The 26,474-nt window shown below is 33.9% G+C and overlaps 2 protein-coding genes, 1 non-coding gene and 1 pseudogene across 6 annotated transcripts; 1 reads left to right on the forward strand and 3 right to left on the reverse strand.

The window, feature by feature from the left end:
- Window positions 1-342: 342 nt before the first annotated feature.
- On the reverse strand, window positions 343-3,913 carry LOC7489416 (uncharacterized). 4 transcript variants are annotated; one of them, XM_052456717.1, is made up of 6 exons: window positions 3,843-3,913; window positions 3,636-3,681; window positions 3,326-3,532; window positions 3,020-3,219; window positions 2,839-2,913; window positions 343-1,335 (listed from the first exon to the last, which is right to left on the reverse strand). In XM_052456717.1, the coding sequence occupies exons 3-6, from the start codon at window positions 3,404-3,406 to the stop codon at window positions 1,287-1,289; spliced, it is 405 nt and encodes a 134-aa protein (XP_052312677.1). In that variant the 5' UTR covers window positions 3,407-3,532; window positions 3,636-3,681; window positions 3,843-3,913; the 3' UTR covers window positions 343-1,286. The 4 variants fall into 4 exon arrangements, 3 of the variants coding, with proteins under 3 accessions (XP_052312677.1, XP_052312678.1, XP_052312676.1); XM_052456718.1 differs by having other exon boundaries at window positions 3,833-3,905; XM_052456716.1 differs by having other exon boundaries at window positions 3,326-3,554; window positions 3,843-3,876.
- A 133-nt stretch (window positions 3,914-4,046) lies between these two features.
- On the forward strand, window positions 4,047-4,120 carry TRNAI-AAU (transfer RNA isoleucine (anticodon AAU)). Its single transcript has one exon. It is a non-coding gene; the product is annotated as a tRNA-Ile (tRNA).
- Window positions 4,121-6,996: 2,876 nt separating this feature from the next.
- On the reverse strand, window positions 6,997-10,193 carry LOC7466921 (transcription factor bHLH30). Its single transcript, XM_024611428.2, has 3 exons — window positions 9,725-10,193; window positions 8,938-9,609; window positions 6,997-7,952 (listed from the first exon to the last, which is right to left on the reverse strand). The coding sequence occupies exons 2-3, from the start codon at window positions 9,517-9,519 to the stop codon at window positions 7,455-7,457; spliced, it is 1,080 nt and encodes a 359-aa protein (XP_024467196.1). The 5' UTR covers window positions 9,520-9,609; window positions 9,725-10,193; the 3' UTR covers window positions 6,997-7,454.
- A 12,520-nt stretch (window positions 10,194-22,713) lies between these two features.
- LOC18102581 (aspartyl protease family protein 2-like) lies at window positions 22,714-23,713 on the reverse strand (annotated as a pseudogene).
- Between the last annotated feature and the right edge of the window lie 2,761 nt (window positions 23,714-26,474).

A 26,474-nucleotide genomic window follows, 5' to 3' on the forward strand; every position in this document is an offset into this window, starting at 1 on the left:
CCAGGAAAAAAAAAAAAAGTAAAATTTCTCCTCGAAACTATGTTTTTCCCAACTCATCAAATATCCTTTAAACAAGCATACAGGCAGTGCAGAAGTGAAATCTGCAGGTGAGTTTTCAATTGCTGTGCCATTCACCTGAATGTAACTGCAGAAAACTAGACGGACCAAAAACTGAATAATACTTGATGCACATGAATCATGATCTATGCTTTTCTTGATTTACTTCTGGTGATGATTTTCAGTTGGAGATGTTACAGCTAAAGCAACTACATGTATTCAGACATACATACGGCATCCATTTGGAGCACCTTATACCACACCCAAAAACAAGAAAAAGGCCATAAAAAAATTTACTTTCATAGTTCATCAAATCTGTCAGAATATTTACAGTTCCTGGAAAATGATACAAAACTACTGTTACATGTGAATAGAGGACGCCAAAATTGTAGCTTCTCAGTGCGTGCTTCATCTAAAACCACAAGCAGCAAGGAATCTTTCCTTCACATATACACATGTCATGGATACAATTGGAACTACACATCATATACAGACAACTGCACCTCATTGGTGACGAGGCAGATTGGGGAACTTTTACTCTTCTGGCAGCATGTGCTGAACACAAATTCAAGAAGATATTAACAAAAGGAATAAATACATATAAACAGGTTTTTCGTTCTTTTTTTTTAAACAAGCAATTCAGAGTTCTTTTACCTGTGCATGGCATGAATAACAATTTTGAAGGCAAAGCTTCATCCTCAATGAAAAGCTTTCTCATCAATAATCTTAATTCTTTTTATTTTTCATTCAGAGAAGTGTACTGTTTGAAGTATCAACAAATATTGGTAAGAGAAAGGTGGATCCCCATACCTGAAAAGGGCACGATGCCTGCATGGAAGCAGGACCACATTAATTTGTCCTTTGAAACAAATTCTACATAGAATTTTGTCCTGATAGATTCATTAAATCAGCACAGGGAAAGCCCAAATACAGCATTGAGAGCATGGATGGCATAACAAAGATTAGTGTGAACATAAAAGACAACTAGGCTGTTCTAAAAACTAATTGAAGCCTTTTATACTTCTGGCTAAATTCTGTAATTTCTGTTTGCTCAATGAGTAAAGCTTGTAATCTCCGAATATGATGATACAAAAGAATTGAAGAGTTAAAGTTGTATTTTTTATGAAGAAAGAGCAGAATTAAGTTGCAGCAGAGTGTGGATAGATACAAACAATCTTAAACTTGGGCCTTATTGAACAGGCAAAACTGTTTGAACCTCATGAACAAGTTCAGATTTGGGCTGCTTCTTCACAAGTTGCAGCTGGGAAAGTGTTGTAGCTGAGTAATAAAGATAGAAGGAAAGGTTATAAAAGATATAACTTGCCATAACTTCTGTGACCTACAAAGAAAGTATGCATAGTATGTACACTGCACTATATTAATTATCTACTGGAAGCACAAATTATGTTAAGAAATTGCAAGGCAAGGCAGCTTCTCTAGTGAGAAAAGGCACCGGCCTTTATATGGATGCCAGTTAAGAGTGACCAACATTTAGTTAGGGGTGACCTGAGCGCCGGCAGCTCATGGCTGACATTTGGCCAAGCCAATTTTCCATGGTCAAACAGTGCTTGTGACCGAATGTCAGTTGACATCTGGTCGAATCTGAACTAGTATGAAGGCGGTGCCTTCAAAACTTTTGCAAAGGGCAGTGCAGAACTTGCCTGCATGGAAAATGCACTCATGGTTTTAAGTCACAGTTGCAAGTGTAATTTTGAAGGTGTCACATAATGGTCACAAAGAATGATTGCAGGGCTTGGGTAGTTGTGGGACGACTATACCTGTGGTGGTGGTTGGGTCTGGGAAGGGACAACCCTCCCAGAGCCACCCACCCCCCACCATACACATTATTCACCACCAAGCCCGGCAACCACACGTTGACAGACTTTAGCAAATTGTCTTCTACATACAGATTTTAAATGGTTTTACTACAAATGACAACAAAAAACTTTAATCGAATAAATAGCCTGTATGAATGAAAAATGCGGTGCGTGTTATCTCAGTATGTGATCAGCATTTTAGCAATCTAGCATAATAATGCACAAAAGAAGAGATTGTAGCAATCTTTTGTAAAAAGAAACCCTTAAAAGATTTGAATATTTTCGAGTGTAATGGTGTTATTCCAGGATCATGGCCCCGTATCACCAGATGATGGAATGGGACCTTCCAATCCTATTGCGCCACAGATGAAAGCATTCATTACCATAGCATAATACAGAGCACTGATAGCAAAAGTCGATTGGTTGGACCAACATATCCTTTGACATACCAATGCACATTTTGAAACCTTGAAAGACTGGAAGAGGAAAAGACCCGTGAGAGTAGGAGTCAGAATTTAACAGCCTGGCTTAGCAAACCCTTAAAAGTTAAAACACCGCAAGTGTTCTTGACATTTAACTAGCTAGCAACAAGAGAATGTATGCAACAGATATCTTCTGTACTCCTCGTGATTGTGCTGTTCATAAAACAATTGCTAATGCAATTTCTCCTCATTCTTTTTGCATATTTCACGACCATATCTTCCATTATCTCGAGATATGTGTGTGCATGTCCAGCTTTGTTCATGTGATACAAAGTGTGTCCCGTTTATGATGCCACTCTGAATATGTTAAATGGGGTTTCAATGAATTCATCTCAAGACCTCTAAGGTAAAAGGAAGGGCAGGCAATACTGGACATAAATGTCCTTGGAAACTTCAGAGAAATTATTATGCCTCTCTGGTTGCGCCAATGAATGTAAAAAATTCTAATAAAAAGACACTAGATTGTAGCATAGAAAACATACCCTGAACCTCCAGCACAATAAATTCTAGCCCGCTCCTTCCTACTACCTTCATCGATTGACCACCACCCGAGTAACCTGTCATAAGCAATGATTACTGCTTCATAAATGCAGCAATTCAGTGCTGGCAATTGCTGGTTCACCAGGGCCATTCAAATTTTACGTTTACCATGAAAAACCTTACCTGGATCCATTGTGCAAAAATCCAAAATAATCTTGAGCATTTGATGTGACGGCGAAGTATCTACCAGAACCAGCTCCACTGTTTAGCAAGAAAACAATTTTCTCCACCAATCTATATACAGCAAAACCCCAGCTCCTTGAATCAAAAAAGGTGGAGCAAAGGATCAGACATGGAAAATGTTCAGCACCAGGTGATGTTCCCTGAAAATGAAGGGGATAAAAAGGAAAGATGATTTTAATGCGAGCCTAACTTGGAAAAATTAGATTAATATTACATCACAAGGCACTCTTTTAACACCTATGATACCTCCAAGCGCATGAAAAGCAAGATCTGGAAACCAATAACAGGAGCTTTCATAAGTGTCCACCGATGTCCTAAGGGTTGCATATTCCACTGATCCGATGCTCATCTTCATGAAGAACTTGGTCCTCCATTAAAAGAAATCAAGAATGCTTATGAATTACTGGATTATACCACTTTGTGCAGACTAGAAAGGCAAAGCGCTCTGCAATACTGTAAGGGGAGTCGATCGATTCTTACAACAAGCAATAACATGAAAAATCAATACCAACTTCAAACTATTGAGGTTTCTGTAAACAGAAAGGGGTGATGATACCTGTAATTTGAAAACAAGTCCCACCAACCAAGAACTACCAAATCACCTGCAAGTAGCAAACAAAATTTGATAAAAAATTGAATACAACACAACATGGTAGAACTTCTGTGCTTTCTTCATCTCCAGTCATTAAAGCTCTACACATCCTAAAATACAAAATCATTAAAAAGAAGAAGAAGAAGAAAAAAAATGCTTACTAAGGGGTACTTCTGTGCGTGTGGGGGGCTCAAACTACAACTTGAAGCAACATTTTAACTCGATCCCGGAATCAACTCCTCCCATGCAGATGACAGATCCTTTTACCGCCAAAGCACCTCCCCCTCAACTATGACTGTCAATTGGCTGATTAAATAACCACTTTCTCATTTATAAAATAATTATATATATATATATCCAAATTAACTTCGACATGGCCTATTAGCTCAGTTGGTTAGAGCGTCGTGCTAATAACGCGAAGGTCGCAGGTTCGAAACCTGCATGGGCCATAATTAAGTACTATTTTCAATTTTTACCTTACTCTGGTGGGCAAGCTATTCCAAAACAAACAGAACAGGTCTCCAAGTACAACCTGGGCCTTCTGAACACATCTTGTTTGTAGCGAGATATAATTGTAGGTATATTTGTTTTTGTATTTAGAAAATATATTTTTTATAATTTTAAATTGTTTTGATAAGCTGGTTTTAAAAATACTTTTTTTTTTAAAATATTTTTTAAAATTATTAATACAATAATCCTAAAATCTAGTTAAGTGATTGATAACCGAAGAATCCTTTAATCTCCATAAAACTTCATGATCTCTTTTTAATTTATTCATGTTCATGTGCAGATCCGAAACTCTATTTGTAGCAGGGAAAAAAAAAACAGACATAAAAGGTTAGCTAAAATAGAAATAGTGGAATATTAAACTTTTGTTCACATCTACAGTAATAAGATTTACAAGCGAGGAGGTTTAACCCTAATTAGTCATTAGTGTTATCAAAATCGCATTTTAACTTATAAAACGTGCATTGTTTAATTAATTCTTATAAGCTTGGACGATTGGATCACTAATTTACAATTTTGGACCGTCAAGACATGAAAAGGGAAGTATAATCGATTGTTATGTTGATGTTTTGCAAGTGTCTTTGCCTGTACAATGTCTTCCCACCATTGACATGATTTTCTTTTTAATATGCAAATTAAGCTGCATTCATATTCTATGTTGCTGTCTTGTTTAACACTTGGATTGGTAGGGGCTAATTCCCTTAAATATGCAGGTACGTAATGTTTATCCTCCAAATGCCAACAAGTAGATAGTTAAATTAATTAATTTTACCCTTTGGGGGATGAAATTAATTTAACCTCCCGTTCATTTTTTTTTCCTTTTTCATTCTCAAAAACCATATCTAAATAATTTGATCACGGCTAGTATGCTAGTTATTTTCTCTTTTTTACTAACAATTTACCTCTCAACTTATTAACAGACTAAATATCCTAATTGAAAATCATTTTTTACACTTTAAAAAATTATTTGTGATAATTATTTATGTTATTGCTGTTTAAATTGGATAATGAACTGTCTTCTTGTGCGGGCGTTCAATCCGGCTCTTGCCTCAACGAGATAGAATTTTGAATAAAATTGTTATTTGAAAGAGCTAAATATAGAATTTTGAATAGTATAATTTCCATTATTTTATAGCTTTCCTCAAAAAACACATAGAAATGCATTTTTATTTTGACAAAGAAAATTTTAGTATTCCATATATTTATTCCATTGAAGAACCAAAATTAATAGAAAAAAAAGCCATTTTAATAGTTAATTTTTTTGGTTCTTCATATATAGCTATATATTATGCCATCTTTAAAATCTCCAAGGTTAAATAATCTAACTTCTCATGTTGAAATATGGATCAGACCCATAGCATTTTACTTCCTGAAAAGGCCACTTAATTTCCACACAGCTGCAAAGCAACATTGGTGCATATGGATTAGATTTTTATTTATAATTATATTAAATGCGTTACATCATAATTTAGTTACATACAAAAACGAGAAAATTTACAGTAACACCATTTCACAAGAGTGCCCGTATATATATATATATATAGGGTTCTCTGAAAAAGAAATCTAATTATACTTACAGAACATGCTTCAATTCTGATAGTGTATAAAAAGTGGATTTGGTTAATTTTGATATATAAAAGGAAGTGAATTTAGTTTAGTAAGAGAAAATGACCTAATAAATCTCTCTCTCAATCTCTCTAAACTCTTCTAACATGCAATTTTATGTTACTTAAGCTTCTTTCTATAATTTTATGGATCCCCATGTGATTTATGTTTTTTTTTAATATGTTTTTAAGCTCTGATTCAGCGGGGATCATATCTTCTAATAAGGTGTTTCTCTTTCTCTCTTCAAAGTGACATTTTTTGTATGTTTATCTCTTTTATCCATGAGATGTACCGTACGTGTTTATGAAAAGAAAATCAATTAAAAGAAACATTAAGTAATTTATAGGACTGAAATCTCTTAACCATCGATACTCAAAACCAATGACTTAGATTTCACAGATGATAAATCATACATAAGGGGAACCAACCCAACAAATTATTACGGTATTAACTATTATTTTTGCATGCCTTGCTCATTAGGGCACTGATTCTTGAGCTATTTATGCATATTTTCGCTAGTAATGCTCATATAGAAAATTCGAAATTATAATATTTGAAACTGAAACTCTATACATGTAGACTAACACTCTTACGTCATATAGACTCTTTGATATTGGATGTGGTAGCAAGAGTTAAATAGAAAAGGGGGCCAACAAAAACTCTCTACATTAATTCCTCCATTACCCATTCAAGTAGTTGAGCTTAGCCATAATTGGACAAACCATTCGACCATTGTAACTAGCACAAGTAATTTCATAAACTTCATTAAATTAACAACAGTTAAAGAGTTGAAAGAAAAACACAGTAGGAGAAGATAGATGGAAGTCAAACACATTAGTATTACGTACCAAGTGTATGTACTTTCCCTACATATATGGCTAAATGATAAGTTCATTAATAACTTACTGCTCATCTTGTAACCCACAGGACATGAATGCCGCACTAGGGTTTTTCTTTTTTTCTGTTTTATTTTCCCTTCCCCTTGAGAAATTTAAACAAGATCGGGGGAAGACTGATGCAACAATGTACTGACAGGAAGAAGGTTGTGGTGGCTGTCAGGAGGGACGTACGTAGAACATGGCGGGAACAAAATCGTCACCCATCATATATATATATATATATATATATATATATATATATATATACCACGAAACTGACGACAGGAAGAAAGAATATAAACTGGTTAATATAATTTGTTAGCAAGCAAAAGATCTTTTTCGTTGGAAGAGAAACCTTATATTAAATCCTAACAAGGGAAAATATATAGCTTCCTTTGATCCCATGGTTTGAATACAACTTTTAGTACATGCATCCTCCTCTCTGCCAATATTTTCTTTGTTGGCTTGTGCTTGCCCTTCTCGATCCTCTCTGTGTGATTTCTCTCCCATTCCTTTTTCTCAGCACAACCACCCGACAGCAAAATGGGAAGGTAACCCCACCAAGTACGTACCAACCCATATAATCCACGCCCTCTTTAATTCTCTCACTATCTACGTATACTATATTTTGTAGTGATGTAAGTCCAAAAACACACACCAATATACCATCATTGCCTTCTTTGTTAACTGGCAAAAACTACACCAATAAACACACCAAAAAAACACACCCACAAGCAAAGAAAAAAAGAAGGGAGAGGCATTAGAAGAGTAAGGTACTGATCTCTTAGTAAAATTATAGAGACCTGTGCTGTTGTTGTTGTTGTTGTTGTTCAAGGAGATTGATATTGGTTCTCTGTCTCTTAACACTTCCCGAGGAAGACTCATCACCTCCAGTCTTCTCCATAACTGCTTTCAATGCTTCCTGAATCGAACTTATAGAATATTGTAGTGGTTCCTGCTGCTGATGTTGATCATTGCTATCACTTGATGAATCTTCTTCACCACTAATAAACAAAACATTCTTTACACGTCCACCAAGTGTTGTGATCTCAGCTTTTAATGTTCTTAAACGTAAAGCTTTCAAGGTCTTTATTAGGTCAGGCAAGAGATCAGGCCTGTCTTCACAGCAAAGTGATGCTTTGATCACAAACTTACCATCTTCATCAGCCGTATCCACTGTTAGCTCATCCATTTCTGTTGGTACTGGACTTGTTTCGGCTATCAAAGTAGTCTGGCGTTTTAGCTCTTTAACATGTTGGATCACTTCTGCTAGCAGTGAAGCTTTGTCTGTCTGTGACAAGCAAGGGAACATAATCAGACGTTTCATGCATGGTAAAGTTGGTACTCATCAAAAACAAACAAAAAATTAAAGCACGAAATCAAGCTATAATTAACGATCTTTTGTAGGTTAAAAGAGAAAGTAGTAAAAATAAATTATTACATGCAAAAACTGTCTTTCGGTGTTCGAAAAGAAGAGATGTGGATATGAAGTTTTTATTCTCTTAGGATGATTCAGGCAGGCATGAAAGTAGGTTTTTCTAATGGTGGGGTTTTGAAAGAGGATTAGGGCACGGGCTATCTATAAGTGACTGACAAGAATGCTAGTTTTGTCTGTCTTTATATCTTTTCATTCTCTACTTAATTACTTTGACTGGTAACCGGCAAGAAATTTCCATGGAAGCTTTTCAACTGCTCTTTTGTTCCTCTTTATCATATCAATTTAGCGACATTAACGTTTATTCCCTTTTAGTTTTGCTTTTTCTTTCCTCGGAACTAGCGCAAGTCCCAGAAGCGGAATACACAGAGAAAAGAAAAAACAATAGTAGCAGTGTTCTAAAGATGAAAACAAAAGGATAAGCTAACCAAGAAAAAATGTAACTGCCTTTCTTATATCTAAAGTGAGTTCCACACATGTTCTGGTGGGCATATTATCAGACCAGTCATCTAACTAGAATCTTTAGCAAGTTTGACAGAGATCTTCAAAAAAAAAAAAAAAAAAACTACTATTAGTTGTACTGCAAAACAAACAGGAAATAGATAATTGACACTCCATATTTCTGCATTTAATATAAATAAAGAGCATATAGTTTTATTTAAGGGTTTGATATATATATATATATATATATATATATATATATATATATATAGAGAGAGAGAGAGAGAGAGAGAGATAGAGAGAGAGAGAGAGAGAGATAGGGTCCGATATTTCATCGATCGTCAACGTAACATTTTGCGTAGGTTTTCAAAATTTGACGATGATCCACTACGGCACTTACTTTGGTGGTGCTGGGTAGCAAACTGCGTAGCTTAGCTAGGTGGTTGTTGATTCTCTCTCTTCTTCTCCTCTCAGCTTCACTGTGACTCTTAGAAGCAGCAAGAGCCTTAGCATCCATAATTTCTTGAGCAGTCATCTTGCTCAACTCAGCTTGTAAACCGAAAGGAGCTGAACCGGGTTGAACCACCGGTCCAAGAGTGTCAGATATGATCCGAAGATGATCACTTGGGGTACCATCATAAGCAAACTGAAGGGAAGGAGCTCTTCTATTGAATAAACCCCCGTATGAGGATGGTACTGGAGGAGGGATAAGAAATGGGTCATGATCACGAACTGGGTGGTTTGGCGTGAAGTGCGCCGGGTTGAAAGAGTGAACAGGGGGGAGAGGCCATGGTAAGATAGGTGAAACTTCAGGGAAAATAAATCCTGATCCTCTAGCTCCTCCATAGATATCACTGCTTTGTTGTTGTTGGTGCTGTTGCATTTGTTGGTGGTATTGTAGAAGTAGCTGCTCTTGGTAGTTTTGTAGGTTATGGATGGTTTGAGAACACTCTCCTTGATCTTCCTCTTTAAGTCCACACATATCTCTCTCCTTTTCACTCTATAGAGGAAGAAAAAAGATTGAGAATTCTATTGCTTTGAAGTTGTAATCATATGGGTCACTTCCTTGTTGCTGTGGAGATATAGGTTAAAGAGGAGATGGAGAGTAATGGGTTATATATACTTTCAATAGGGAGAAGAAGTGAAAGAGAAACAAGAAGCAAAAGATAACACAAGGAGAGACAGACCTTAATTATAATCTCTTTGATATTTTATGGTGTACTGAGATGGATATATGGATCCTTTTCAGTGCTCTAAACTCTTATCTCTTGTGGTGGTGGAGAAGGTAAGAAAAGGCAAAGAAAGAAAGTTTCAGGCTTCTCTCTCTATCAAATGAATGAATCACTCAATATCTCTCACTTGGGTAAGTTTTCTTTTTGATGGCACAGGCTTTGTGAGAAGGATGTGGTGATGACCCTTTCTATCCTAAGCTTCAACTATATAAGCTTTCTTTTTCTTTGGTGCTTTGATGGTATCTTTTTGGTTCCTTTGTTGTTTTATGCTCTACTTCTGTGCTGATCTGCACCTCTCTTAACATTTTTCTCTCTCCCACCACTCTAAATATATAGAGTCTGTAAGTACTGCTAGTCTCCTTTCCTTTCTTCTTACGGCATTCTCTATTCATCCATCCATCTCTGTAGCTATCAGGGGTGGGGGTGGGGATATCTTTTTGTTTGTTTTATACACAAAGTATGTAATATATATATATATATAGACACACACACACCCCTCCAGCCCATGAAAAATACCATTGTTTGGTTGCTTTGTGATTGGTTCAAACTGTATTATTACACTCTGTGAGCGCAGTGAGAGAGAGAGTGGGGGGGGGGGGGGGGGGATGGGAAACACAAAAACAAACACACAACACACAGATTGTCGACCGACCAAAAACCGAAAAGCCTGATAGTATCATCATGATAAAAGGCTTAGCTAGCTCTATATATAAACCCTTTGCTTTTTTTCATGATTTTTAATTTTTATGGAAATTAACTTTACTACTAGCAGTACTACTCAATTAGGAGCAGTGATTTTTTAAGGCTATCCCACTTAATTTTCTGATTAATTACCTCGATCGGTCAAGCCCCACGCCCTTCCATACTCTTCGCTATTTCCACCCCAACCTTTCTGCTTCCCCGAGGCCATGTAATCATTGTGTCTTGGAACACACTCCACCTCTTTCTCTCTCTGTCTAGCTAGGTTTGCTCTCCACTCCATAAGGTTTTTGGTTTCAGTTACATGTATTCATGGCTCTCACCGGTCCTTTTGGAATTTAGAGGTGCCCTTTTCAGTTTTGGTAGGTGTAGGAGAATATTAGAGCGCCTGTATATTTTGATAGTGATCAATGGGGCCGGGTCAGGGTGGCTCCTTTTCACTTGGGCGATTTGGAAAGAAAGTTTCTATAGCTATGACTTATGAGCTTCAATTTTCCCTTCTTACAGTCTTGAGTGGCTGCAGATTCTTTTCCTTTTCATATACATAGACAACGCATCCACATTACTGTTTTGTTCAAGACAAAAAAAAACACAGTACCGTATATATTTATACTACAAGGATTTCAGTTCTGAGAAAATAATACCAGCTGAAATAGTGCCTTTTCTTTTCTAGGTTTCCTTTACATAAAGTCCATTATACATATAGGGAATCTCAGGCCTCGAGTTTGTTATAAACTAGCTAGTTGGATAAAAGATTTTGTTTGGCATTGCTGAGGCTACTCATGAGTTAGATGGTTTAATTTCTTTATTTTAATTCTGGAGGTGTATTGGTTGAGTGAGTGCTTGATATCATCACTGTCCATTGTCCAACATTAATCCCATTTTATGTCTCAAAATGCGATTTGTTTGCTTGGAGTACAAAGATAAAACTTTGTAATTAGTTGTTGTTGGTAACATTTCTCAATTACACCTTTCAAATGCCAAAAGCACGATGGAATAATAGATGTTTCTAATCACTTTTGAGATGTGTGGGCACGGCTATCTAGATCAGCTTCTAATCACTCACTGTTGTGTCTTTATCCTATATATGCCACGAGCTCCAATTTTTGCAGCCACTGGTTTCAGCTGGTTGGGCCTAAACAAGTTCAATACTTCTTTTGGACCATCATGGATTCATGTAAAAAAGAGCACGAATGCAAACACAAAATGTAATGGTTCAATGCAGTCGACCTGGAAGGCTGGGGTAATTACACAGTCAAATAAGTAGCCTGGCTAATAAAAAGTAGAGCAAAAATCATTTAACCAACCTTCCTTTTATTTCCTTTTTCAACACAATAATAGTCTGAGCAAGATATCGAGGAAAAGATCATTCTTTTAGCTTAACTTTTATTTCAATTTAAAATTGGCTTTTGGTTAATTACAGAGTTAAAAAACACATATATGTTAAAAAAAAAAAACGAATAAATCCCATTGCAGACCAACTACCAGCAAGCTGATCTTTCCTAATGCCTCTTTTGGTTAATTGCTTTATCTTCTTTCTCTGGCTACTCCTTTAGTCACTAGGCAGCAGCCACTACTCTCCCTTTCATATTGTGTTACAATTCGCTAGGGCAAGGAAAGCTTGGAGAAGGGTTTTTAGTATTTTTGGACCCAGTGTGGTCACACGCATGGCTGCTCTGGTCCCCATTTCCTTTATATACTCTTCATCTTTTGTAAGAACCCGTATATTTTTTAAAATGATGTGGTATTTTTTTAAGTAGCCCATTCAAACATTCGATGATAGCTGCACCACGCACTAACACACAACCCATGAGACGCCCCTTTGCGTGGGGTTTATGATGACATCAATCCCACCCTATCATGACGTTTGTCCCTCAAGACATTAGTGCTCGTGCTTCTCCTCCATCTTTGCCTTAGCGTAGAAGGGCCTTTTGGTTTATGATGATGAGTGTTGTTTGAATTCATTCACATCTGGCACCAATGATTCACCCGTCTATTAACATATCATACCAATATACCAACCAAAACTAAAGGAGAAAAATTGAAGCCTTAGTTATAATATCTTTTCCGATATTTGCAACATGTACGCAATCAAAAAAAAGAAAAAAAAAGAGGATATTTATTGGCTAGCCACGAAGGGCAATTTCTTGAATTAATAGATGTATTTAGTTTTTCAATTGAATAATTTGATCAAGGTGGTATCTATGCTCACTCAATTGGCTGTATTTAAATTTCCTATTGTGAAAAGTACTAAAACTTTATATGAATTCTGTAATTTTGACACCATATTTAATTTGAATGAACTAGTCAAGAGTTAAATTTAGTCGTTTGATATTATTTTATCTTGATTGATTTTACATGCGGTTCTTGTTTTTTAGTTATAATCAACATATTTTTATAATTTGTTGGTATGTATAATTCTTGATTTATATTATTGAATGCAATTATTATTATTTTAGTTTGCAATTAAAATTTTTCATTGAAACGTTAACAGTGCCCACATATTCTTTTGTATTGAGACAAAAAATGCTCCATCCTGCAGCTAACACGTATAATCAAACTAGTAATTACCAAGATAATTATTGAATATTATTTTTGTATCTATCCTAATTAATTAATGATAATTTCATCTCATCCATCAAGCATTTACTAATTATCATCTAATTCAATTACATTGAATTTGATTTGAAGACAGATAAAATCCAACTTGATTTGATTGGAGTCATATACAGAGGCATGTGAGGGGTTCACTCACCCATCATCTCACCTCATTTTTTTAATTTTTTCATGGTGTTGGACTTTTTATCTCATGATGCTTTGAGGGTTTTTTTATAGTTTTATGAATAGATTTAAAACTTAGAATCTAATCTATGACTACGGATGGGGATATAATTTGATTTTTAAGCTTAAATTTGATTTTTGTAAAATTGACTAGGATCTACTATCTAGTTGAAACCCGTTGGGTAGAGACAGTCCTTCATCTATCCGACATGACTGGGTTAAAATTGAAGGCAAGTAATGTATTTAGATGTTTGAATTGGATGTAGGTGGAGCAAAATATGACTTCAACACGAGGCAATATTGCCATCTTTAATTATAACCAGTCTAAACTCCTCAAAAAAAAATTTAATAAGTCGACGAGCTTGGGCTAGACAGTTAGATACCCTTGATTAATTGACGATGAAGCAACGCTTTAATCCCCCCCATGCAATGAAATTAAGAAACGTGGGTTGTAATAAAAAGCCCTAAGTAGCTAGTATATATAGTTCATTCGAAGTTTTCGAGTTTAATTGTTCGGTAAGAATAGTTAGGAACTTGGAAGGAAATTAACATCGAATTAAAGCGAACCCTTTAAATTACAATAAAGGGGTAGTAACCAAATTGTGTGCAAGGATCATATATGCTTGCACTCCACTAGGCAGCTGGCTGGCTACATATCATGATCATAAATCCCTCGAAAGTGGTCCAAATAGTCAAATTGAGATCAAGTAGGTAGCAAACTCGAACACAGCTCCACAACACATTGAAGTGGTGAAAATATTTTGCGTGCATGCGCCATAATTTTTTGTCACAAGACACAAGAAAACTTTGAGTTCTTTCCACGACTAGTCGTAACAATATTTTCTTCAAGAAGATTTTGATTTCTTGCTCATCATGACTGCATATAATTTGTGTATTCTTGGTCTACATAAAATCTGAAGGCATGTACAATATTGTCCTCATGAAGTGTTGAAGAAAGACGGTTTTCCGTTTCCCAGATTCCGTAGAGCTTCTCGCGAAGGTCGCCTTTGTCGTAAATGATTGCTAGTAATAGTCACCTCCATTTCTAATGTTAAGTTGGTAATTAAATTGGAAGGAATGCGATATTCAATTAGTTTTACAGCCACCCGGCTGGATTTTTATTTTTAGAACACGATATTTGATTAATTTTATTTTAATAGTTTATATAGTACCATCGATTAATCTATCTCCAATCAGTAGTCATTAGAAGAGTTTTAATTAATTAAATGTTAAAAATCTGTAGAAATTAATCTCAAATTAATCATTATCGTGTTATGTAATTTTAATTAATTCCATCCCAAAATACGAGTTTTTATATATTGATTGAATTCCTAATAATGGATGCTTCTATTCGTGTGTCCAGTAATCTTTCTTTCAGTTTCTCTGCTAAAATAAGTTTTATTGCATGAAATGCGTGTATTATTAGATGGGAGATATTAACCAGCACTAACAGGGAAACTCAATTGAGAAATGTATGAAACATTAAGTAAGGACTCAATTGATAACTATTTTGTTTTGGGATGAAACTGAGGAGTGGGTAATAAATCAGGGACGACATTGTTGTTTTCCCTAAGTAAATTGATATAGTTTTTTTTTTTTTTTGTTAATAATAAAGTATTCTCACACTGATTTCACATTTCATGACTAAATTCCTCTCTACTTCAATTTTAAACATTGTTGTTAACATATTTATCCAAATTCAACTTGTTATATTTATATAAATAATATAGTTCCCTCGAAGTTTTATTTCTTTTTAAATGATGGCATCCTCAAATATTGAAAAAGTGTGTGTGTGCTGTGTCACATGGTGAAATGAGAGCTACGAAACACATATGGCTAATGAGCCATGAGGCCCATAACCCATGGAGTAGAGAATCAAGAACTCGACTCTAATATTATGGTATCAGAACGCAAACGTCTCAGTTATTATATAATAAAATGGTTTCTACGTGCCACTTCATTATGAAATCAAAGTATTCGCTGGATTCTTTCGGCAGCCTAGGCCAAATTATATTTTTATGAAACTAATCATACACCCATCAATTAAACCAACTCTTGTGGACCATTGCTCGTAAGGAGTTGGAGAGTCAAGAATCACAGCAATAATTGGATGCTCAGGTTCACTAAGATGCTATAATATCCTCGACTGTTCTATCGTTATGGTCCAAGATGAGTGGTCCATCAAATGGAGGGCAGCGGCTAGCAGGTGTGAAATTTATATTTGAGTCAAACACAATGATCTTTCTAATAAATAAATATTTTGATTGAAATTAAGGAAAAATTTCTTTGATTTTTTTGTACGGTAATTAGTGTTTTTAGCAGTTATGTGACTCGTGCTATGTTGTAGGTTAAATATTTTATTTTTTATAAAAAAAATTCTACATACAAGTCTTTTTAATGAATTTCTGTAGTTTAAAAATTTAGGTTCAAATTTAAAAATTTTATATATTCATGTAATCAAATAATTAAATCGAGAACTGTGTATGAATAAATAAATAAAAAGTCATTAATGATAACTAAAAATAAAATTTGAAAAATCAAGATATAGGTTTGGATCAAGATATTTAATATTAAAAGACAAGATATTTACCCGGTTGTGTTTGCTAAATTTATTTATTAAAATATTTGTTTATTCAAGCAAATAATAATAGAAATAGAGACACAAATTAAATTAATCAAATAAAAAAAAAGAAAATAACATCATGCAAGGCTGCACATATAATTAGAAATATTATTTGAAAATAAAATTTTTATTCTAAAAAATAAAGTTCATCCATATAAAATATAAAAAAATATAGATAAATCAGAAAAACTCTTCTAATTTAAATGTATAACTAAAAGAATAATTGTCATTTAAAAGATGCTCTCCGAACAAAATAAAAAAGAGAATGGGTATTAATTTAAACATAGATTAAAAAAATAGAGAAAAAAATCATTAATATAAAAAAATAATCAGTTAAAAAACACATAATATGAACTCCTCTCATCAAATAGAACCATTTGACACAAATATCATTCTTTCTGGTGGTCTAAATCTATATTAACGATATTTTTCTCTCTCTGGTTGGAATCCGGTGACTTTTCTCAACCAGGAACTAAAAAATAACAAAAATAAACTCTTGTATTAAAATTGAATTGGAAAAATATTGAGATGCTAAAATTGAATAATTTGCATGATTTTTAAAGTTTAAGGATCAAAGTGTATATTTTGCGAAACTTATGGCACCCTATCCATGCTTGGCATATTTTTTATTTTGATTCTTTTTTTTTAATTCTATCCTCTCTCATGAGAAATCAAAATTAATTGATCTTCATTTAAAAATAAATAAACAAAAAAAGTTTGAAAACCATATTAAAAAAAAAAACTCTTGCACAGCCTATAAGCATGAAGAGGGGAGCTTTGCAGAGTTAAAAACTTGTGCTTTTGGAGTTATACTTAATGGTAATGGTATCCATGATAGGGTTTTCAACTATTTATGGTTGAACTTGAATCCAAACCCAAAATTATTATACAAAATCAGTGAATTGCTACTAGTTCTGTTGATGCTAGAACTGGATCTCCTACTGTTGGTGTTGCTGCGTCGCTGGAGCTGCAACTGTTATGACGTGGAGAGTGAGAGGGTTTAGAGGAAGGAGATGCCAGGAGTGTTTATATGTATAGATGTAGTTTTTTTAAATTGTAAGGTTATCAATGTATTCCGGGTCGGGTGAAGGAGGATAGAGCAATTTAAAATCCAATTTTTTGAACATCATGTCCGGCCGGCACCAAGTTAATGAATAAGTTTCTTTTCTTTCATTTTTTTCTTTGAATTAAAAGATGAAAAACAACTTAAATCAATTTAGAAAAATATATTAAACATAACTTGACTCATTATGATCTTAGCTAGTGAACTCACTTTGCAGTCCAACTTGGTCCGTTTCTCCTTTCGAACTCTCAGCAAAAACTTATTTGGGATCTTCGAAAGGTAACGTACAGCCCCTCTTATCGCTAGAGCCGCAAGCAGATAAGGTCGTAAAATTCAACCCTAAAAATCTTGCCTTTTCTCTATTCAAATTCACTTGATTTTTATTTTTTTTGGGTGGGGTGATTAATTTTCTGAAATTAAATATTTCCACTCGCTAAAGCAGCGACAACATCACAAGCAAAGCTAATAGTGTTAAGCTAAAGAGTCAGACGTTCCGAAAAGCACTTTCATGCATGTAAAAGTATATGTCTGTACAATTGCATATACATAGCTCAGAGAGGTTCAATGAGAGTAATTAGAGCAGGATACACAATGAAGTGACTCAAAGCCTGGTTCCATGCTGTTAAAAAAAATTCAGCTTTCAAATGTATCAGTCAACTTTTTCATAAAGTCCACTGCCACGAACCTATGCTACTATAGCTTTATGTGAGCCTAGATTATTCTTGTTTTTTTTTTTTTTTTTTACTTTTAAAAAAATTTAAAATTTTTTTGTTTTTTATTTTAAATTAATTTTTTTATATTTTTAAATTATTTTAATGCGCTGATATCAAAAATAATTTTTAAAAAATAAAAAATATATATTTTAATTTATTTCTGAACAAAAAATGATGTCGAAACAGACAAGTTCGGACTCCCATTCCAGGACATTTGAAATTGAGACTACCATTACCAAACAATAAAACAGAGATTTTCATCGTTTTTTTTTAAAAAGACAGCGGCGAAAATGTCAATTTAAAGCAGCCTAAAAAGTAAAAAGACATCAAAGAACAGTATTGGTGGAAGGAATCGCAATGGCACAGGTCATTAGATACTTGTGTCCTTGAAAAAGTGTAAGAAAAAAAAATCAAAATAGTCTGCATAAAAAATAACCCAACAACAGTTTTTGGCTTTAAGTCAAGAAGATCTTTCCATGGGACCAAATAGAATCTAATTAAAGCGTTCTTTCTCAAAATCTCACAAAATTCAAACTTCTTTAGCATACCTTAACAGCACAAGCTGTCTTAATCATGGATGAACAAGGTGTTTTCCAGTGTCTGGTAGGAGATATTTTACAAGTCCCATTTCTTTTCCAGAGTCAAAAATCATACCCATATTGCCAAGGAATGTGTCCTCAAAGTGGGACAGTGCGCATCTCCATCCAATTATACCTTCCACCGCCAAACGTAAGAACAAAACAAATGGCCTGATTATCATTTTCCCAGAGCCGAAAGGTGAGCTGATCAGTCCCACTAAATCGAATGAGCTCAAATGGAAGAAGCTTGAAGCAAGGTACAAAATAATATTAATGATCTAGCCAGTACTTAAGATGTGGGAATCAAACTGGTTATTAACAATATAAGCTTTAATTAAGCAAGTAGATGAGCATGTTGACTAAACCAAATTCTCGTGTGTTGGGAAAGCATTTCTAAACCTTTTCCTTCGATTGTTGAATAAGAATTTGCAATTGAGTAATCATTTCATTATCATCATCATCCCCTGTTGAACGTTCTCTTTTATCCTCCATTAATGAGATTAAGCTGGACCCAGCCTGAATTAATAACAAAAAGAGTCTAAATACTGCTGGAACAGGAAAACTGCCTGTGGTTAGTTGTGGGTTTATTAACAATGAGGCCTTGCTGTCGCTTTATCTGCAACAAGGGATATTGATGCGGGCGTCCCTGAACCTGGATGCGGAAATTACAAGGGTCACGCCGCTTAACAATTTTTTCCTTCCATTTCTTTTTATGCAAAATCATCATATTTTTTGTTTAAATTAATATACAATCTTTACATTACGTTAACCTAATCACAAAGTCCGCATGCGCGGCGTGTCTCTTGCATCAAAAATCAATGCGTATTTTATAAGCGTTGTTAAGAAATCGATCTCAAGGGGTTAATTTAATGGTTAAAGAATTTTTATTTTATTTTATAAATTTAAATCTTGCACTAGCCTTCATGAAAATTCATTTCAACGCTGATGCGGGGGTGTTTTTTCAATCTTATATTCAATATTAGTTGAGGTGAAAATTGGTCTAAAAATATATTTAGTTTTGATATAAAAAAACCAACTGTGTTAAGAGTCTTAAGACCTTAATTTATCCTTCCTCTCATCATTATATATAATAAATGAGTGACTGAAAGAAAAAGAAAACGAAAAACACTAACTAAAAGGTTGAAACTACAAATTCTGGGAACTATACAATTATCGTTAATCTACCAAAATTAAGTTATGCCCGGTATCCTCTCTAGCTAGATATATATAAGAAAAGGTGTTTGAATTTGAACTTCCAAAGCATTATTCTTCTGCCATTAATTTATTATTTCTCTGATTAGAAATCTCCCTCTTAATTTGCTTTTTTAAGTGTGCACAGAGCTATGGTTGCATGAATCTTTTTGTAAAATGATTATATATTAATTATATTTCCTTGCCATGCTCTTCATATATATGATAGTACTGTCATTTTGGCAAAATCCCTCAACGGATTTACGCCTTGATCTCCTAGCTGATGCGTTTGGAATAGCTCACCTGAGAGCTTAGTTTGTTCGGCTTTCATCATCTACTTTAAAAAATGGATCAATGACGACCTGTTGCATGCAATGGGTCGGAACTCTTGAGTCAAACCTGCAATCGCGCGCGCACAAAAAAAAAATGTTTCTTCAACTCCTTTTTTGCTTAGAAATTCATATGAAACTGTGCTAGTTTCTGTAGATTAAACTATTTCTCCATATTGTTTTTTTTTTAAAAAATAGTAAAAATATATTGCTTTAATTAGCTTGAATTATTATTCAGAGAGAGAGAGAGACTTTAGTTTATTAAGTTCTAGTGTCATGTAAAGATAAAACAACGAAAGAAGAAACACGGTAAAAACAGAAATCCAAAACCAAGCCGGAAGCCCATAAAAAGAGAGAAGGCCCAGTATACAGAATAGGCCAGAGGCCCAAACAAGTATAAGTCCGGTCCAGTCAACGACATATCATTCACATTCATCTTCACTGGCTCCTTTTAGTTGAATGACATAGCATCCCCTCCAAACCTAAAATTGGCAACATATTTTATAGTCAGTGCTTAAATTATACTTATCATGAATTAATTATTTTACTAAGTATATCCATTATAAATAGCAACAAATATTTTATCCAACACAATTGATATAAATGAGCTTAATCGAACACAAACATGAAGAAAATCATACATATACTCTGAATTTATTCAAAATAACATACATGTCAGCATAGCTTTACAATTTAAAATTTAACAAAAAAATCATAAAATTATTCGAACAATAAATAAATTATATATAGGATTAAAATTAATTAGTTGAAATTGAATCGGGGAGGTTGGACCATGAAAAAACAATACTGGAAAAATAGCATGTATTGCACTTGTGTAGCATGTAATTTTCCTTGGAGGCTTAGTTCCACGCATTGTTGGGGCAGGGAGACACGCGGATGTGTCCTCGGCGTAAGAGAACTCTTCGTATTTCTATTGGTACCAACAATGACAGTCACCTTCACCTGAGGTGGGAGATCGACGATTGAGAATTTGGATTTTGGAGTCTGCTTCTAGAAAATTTAGACTATAACTATGTTTTCTTCTTTGTCTTGTGCTGGGGTCTCAGATGCTCTATAAAACAGTAAAAACTAAATTGAAAATATAATGTTAGGAAATTATGTTATTTCCTTCTTGATTTTGGACTTCTAAATAATTAAATTACATCTTCTTCACTTGTTTGATCTCTTTCAATATTTTTCTAATTTTTCTTGATTCTTTGATTTTTCTTTTCTTTTCCTCTTTTGTATATTCTTTCCTTATTATCCTTTTGTCCCTTGTTGTCTCTTACTTCTCAATTCACTCCCTAGACTCTTTTTATTTTTTATTATCATAATTAAATTAAATTGGATTGAAAATATAATTTTTAAAAATATAGAAAATCTAGGGGTTAAAAATAAGTTACCATCAAAAAATAATTTTAACTGAAATTGTTATAAACACATTCTTTAACTCAAAGTTTATATATTATGAGTTTGTTTGGTATTGTTATGTTTTAAAAACTTTTTTTTATCCAAAGTGAAACACATTAAAAGATACAAATTGACCTTGGAAAACATTGTAGTTCCAAACTTAGTGACATTGTTTTTAAAATTTAAAATTGTTTTTAAATTTGGAATATTTTTTAATTTCTCTCTGCTCCCTCGAAAATTATAGTTTAATCCTTTTTGTTCTTGATATTTCAACTCCGGTCCCTATTTCTTTAATTTTTAATTTTTTTCTTAGCTCTTTTGTAGAAGTTTTATTTGTTTTTAATTTCATCATCCCATTCCAATTTGCTATATATTATTTTTTTTAATTTGATCTTTATTCTTTTGATTTCTAATTTTCTTTCGTATACTCTTCTATAAAAGTTTTGGTGATTTTAATCTCATTCTTCATTCCAAATTGATGTTATCATGTTTTTCAATTTGGTGTTTATTGTTTTGATTTCTAATTATTTTCATAGATTATTTTTAAAAATTATTATTCTTCTCAATTCCACCCTTTAATCAAAAATTTATTTTTATTTTTTATGCTAATTCTTTACTTGTTATTTTGATTTTTTTTTCTTTTAGCTAAATTGATTTTTCTTTTTAATTTCACCTTTTATTCAAATATAAATTTTATTTTGTATTGCAATTTTGATCCTCATGTTTTCAATTGCTATTTTTTAATTTTTTTTATAATTAAAATTTATTTTTCAATTCCATCATTCAATATTTGATTGATTGAGAATTAGACTTTAAGAGTTTTTTAGATAGGATACTGCGGGTCTATTGACTCGGGTTACGAATTTGAAAAGTTAACATGATTTTTTTATTAAAAAAATGCTTTATAAATTTTTTTATTTTTTTATCGGGTTATTCTAATTTTATAATCTGAACTAGGGGTGATCATTTTCAGTTCGGTTCGGTTTTTATCAAAAAAAAGTAACCAAACTGAATTTTTTTTAAAAAAAACCGAAACCGGTTCAAACCGACCGGTTTCGGTCCGGTTCGGTTATTTTAGGACAAAAACCAGTTCAAACTGGTTTGGCTCGGTTTTTCTGTTTTAGCTTGATTTTCTCGGTTTGGCTCGGTTTTGACTCAGTTTTTCTGGTTTGGCTCTGTTGACTTGGTTTTTTTCCGGTTTGCCTCGTTTTTTCCGGTTTGGGTTCGATTCGGTTTGGTTTTTTGCTTATAAAATCAAACCGAACCGGCTTGTTTTTTCAAAATTTTAATCAGTTTGATCGGTTTTTTTTTCAATTTCTGTTTTTTCGGTTATTTTTTTTCCGGGTTTTCTTGGTTATTTTGCTCACCCCTAATCTGAACCACGGGTTTGACAGAATATCTTGAGTTTGCTCGACTTTAATTACCGAGATTACAAGTTTATTATGTTAACTCGGGCTACCAATGACTTTTTTAAAATTATTTTTTACCCTATTTCGGTTTTTCATAAAATTGAGATATATTATTTATCTTATTTAAAAATTAAAAAAAATTCTCGATGATCCATCTATTCTCATTTCATAATCTTATAACCGTCCCGCCGTTACCTAACTCATCTATTAACCAAACAGGAGGGTCAATAGTTAATTTCACACCGTTAAACAGTCCCTTGATGGCAATGTAGTAAGAAGTGGGGGCTACTACAGGGTTAGTTAACAACGGCGTGTAGCTTATTCTGCTTTGGTTATCCTTCTTCAAGGAAACGACGTCGCCGATCGTGAGATAGCTGGTTGGAAGAGGAGAGAGTGTGTAATCCATAAGGCAATAAGAGAAACTGTGACCAAAAAGACGGCCTAACTGAGAAGAGAACGAAATCAGCCCACTGACCAAGCCCATCACTTCATGGGCTCCATTAAAACTCGACCCGGTACACTCGGACCCGAGACATGAAACCCGCACCCGAATGCTAGGCTCCTGAGCTTCATTGCTCTCCCGGAGCTTGTATTCAAGGTGGTGGTTTCTTTAGAGAGAAACCCAGAAGTTTTGGACCCATCAGAGTAGACGTACTCGTATCTACAAGGGCTGTGAAGGCGAGTGTGGTTGCAGGGATTGGGGTCTGGTTGAGGGACGAGTTGACACAGAGAGCTGAGACAGCGAGACGGGGAGAATGTGGGGAGTGGCGAGCGAGGAATGTGGATCCGGGTTTGTGGGAGGAGCAGTTAGTTTTGCAAGCAGAGCATGTAACCCAAGTGAGGTCGCTGCTGGTATCTGCAACGAGAAGGAGGGTTTGAGGTGGAGAGCCGAGGCGGAGGGACACGAAGTATTGGCCAGAACCGGAGGAAGCTCCGGATATTAAGGGGGATTTAAGGAAGGTGCAGTGGTGGTCGTGGCAGCGGCGTTGGTGGAGAAGAGATAGATGGTGGATATCTGAAGAGAGGGATTTGAGTGGGGTAGAAAATGGTGTTTTGTTGTGTAAAGAGAGTTTTAGGTATTCTGTAGTAGAGGTGGAGAGATCTACGAAGGCGAGGAAGAGAAGGAAGAAGAGGGGAGAGAGACAACATTATGTTCTGTAACTCTGTGTGTTGTGTCCGTGAGAGAGAGAAGAATTAAATGGCCGTACTGCAAGGTGTCGTTCCGTTACTGTTTCGGAGATAGAGACAGTGATATAAATCTGTTTTTAAAATTGTAACTCGAGCTTTACTTCGGATTAATTTCTATTTCGAAAATTAAATCTGGGAAAAAAATTTTAATTTAAAATTTAAATTTGTTTTTAAATTTAGAAAATTTTTCTTAATTTTTCAAACCTCCTAAAAATTATAGTCGGATACTTTTTGTTTTTATATTTTAACTTTATATAAATATGTTTTTAAAATAACTTTATATTTTTAATACATGATATAAGAGATCATGTGTTTCAACTAATAATATTTATTATTTTTAAAATATTATTATAAAAAACTTGTAATTTTAAAATTATTCAGGATAAAAATTATTATTATTATAATTTTAAAACTCATCTTACAGAGAAGTAAAGCTCGAGTTACTTATCAAGTCCTAGATCATGAGTCGAGTTAACCTGAGTCAGTATAAGAATAAAAATTATTATTATCATATTTTTAAACTCGATTTGAGAATAGAATCGGGGCAAGGTCTATGTTACAAGGGGAGTTGATCAAGTTAACGAAATGACAAAAATAGTTATTATCATAATTTTAAAACCCGACTTAAGGGTTGACTTGGGTCAACATAAAATAAAAGTGGTTATTATCACAATTTTAAAACTTAATTCGAGAGGATCAACCCAAGGTAAGACCCGGGTTGCGGATTAAGAATGTCAATTCAGTAATAAAAATTGTTATTATCATAATTTTAAAACTTGACTTATAAGTCGACCGGGACAAGGTCTAGGTCACAGGGCGAGAGGCTTAACATGAGTTGACTCGAGTCAATACGTGTATAAAAATAATTATTATCATAGTTTTAAAACTCAGCTTAGGAATCAACCCAGGGCAAGGTTCAGATCACGAGTTATGAGGGTCAACCCGGCTGACCTAAATTTTTGTTAAAAAATAATCAAAGCTGCGTTGTTTTGACCAATTTTTTTTTCAAAAAAGTCCATGGGATTTTTTACTTGTGTTTTATCTCGGGTTGACCTAGGTTTTTGACCAAGTCAGGTTGAGTTAATCATTCCTCTATTTTTTCTTAAACTCAGATTAGTCCAAGCCTTGGATTAACTAGTCAAGTTAGTCTTAGTTTTATAACTAAGTTTATTATAATATTATTAATTTCAACACTCAATATAAAAATAAAGTAGAAAAAATTATTTTTAAAAAATATATAAGTTTGATAACAATACACATTAAGAGTAAATTATATTTTTTTTATATTTTATTTTATTTTGTCCACCAATATCATACATAATACATAAACAATTATTTTGTTTTTGTACATTACATACTATCAAACATAATTCTATATCTGTTTTCTTTTTGTCTTTAGTCTTCTATTTCAAGACACTAACCATACATTACCTAGTTTAATTAAATTGCTGGCTTTAAATGGGCTTATACTGTAATTAAAATGGCATTTGTGTTTTTTTTCTTAGTGATGGAAAATTTTATGGCATTGATAATATTTATATTTTATTTGTTTTCACAGTTAAAAAATATTTTTGTAAGGATTTGATTTTTTTTATTTTAAATTATTTTTTGGGTGTTTTTACATTATTTTGATATGCTGATGTTAAAAATAATTTTTTTTAAAAAAATATTATTTTAATTTATTTTCAAGTAAAAAATATTTTAAATAATAATCACTATTACAATACCATAGGAACTGTTAATTATGTTTTTTTTTTAAATAATAAAATTAGTTTATATAATATTAAAAATAAATATTTACTCAATATTGGAATATCCTTGATTTAGTTTTTTTTCTCTAAAAATTTATTCGATTCTTATCAAAATTTCTATTTTTTTCCTGCCAATCAACATGTTAATAATACTTCAAGTACTAATTGATTACTTTTGTTAATTACAAGGATTAAATCTATATTTAACTCTATTGTAAACGGGGGATGTACAAAGTTGAAGAGAGAGAGGAGACTAGAGAGCTCATGGGAGGTGGGGGGGGCGCCAGATGCCTTCTATTTTTTTTACATTGTTTCGCGTGACAATCAATTTGTGGGATTAAACTGGTTAGGAAATCATGATTTGGATTTACCATCCGACTAGTCATCTACCTGCACGCGCAAATTTGTGAGTACGATATTTGGACAAAATGATTTTTTCCTGGCCATTTTACCAGCCCACAGGGAATTGCCACGTGGAAATCAAGCTGGAACTGCTATTTTTGTGAGCATCTGGGAGGGGTTGGAGTAAGGAATGGTGTGCGTGGTGTCGTGGTCTTTGAACTTCGGTGGGGAATTTCTGGGGTGGACTAATTATTGCAGAATATGCACACCATAAAAGCTGCAGCTAGCTAGACCTTTCTTTCTTTCGTTCTTTCTTTGTTTTTTTTTTCGGGCTAGAGCTTAATTAAGAAATACTTTGCTCAAATGACCTTTATAACTAGAATTTGATCTGCTCAGATCCTCTTTTAGCTGTGTATCTTATTGCTTCTCGATCGGGAAAACAGAGGGCTGACGTCTTTTGTTCTAAGGGATCCATGAGTTATTCTAAAATCAAAAAGGGTTTTCAGCCTGCCACCTTTAACTGTGGGGTTGTGATGGAGATTTACTGCAAAGCTTGATTTTCAGTGGTTCTTGTGCTAGCCTCCTGGGCAGAGCATGATTGCTAAAGAGAGTAGGATTCCATTGCTCA

Source organism: Populus trichocarpa, chromosome 10 (genome assembly GCF_000002775.5).
Source record: "Populus trichocarpa isolate Nisqually-1 chromosome 10, P.trichocarpa_v4.1, whole genome shotgun sequence".
Classification (NCBI taxonomy): Eukaryota; Viridiplantae; Streptophyta; class Magnoliopsida; order Malpighiales; family Salicaceae; genus Populus; species Populus trichocarpa.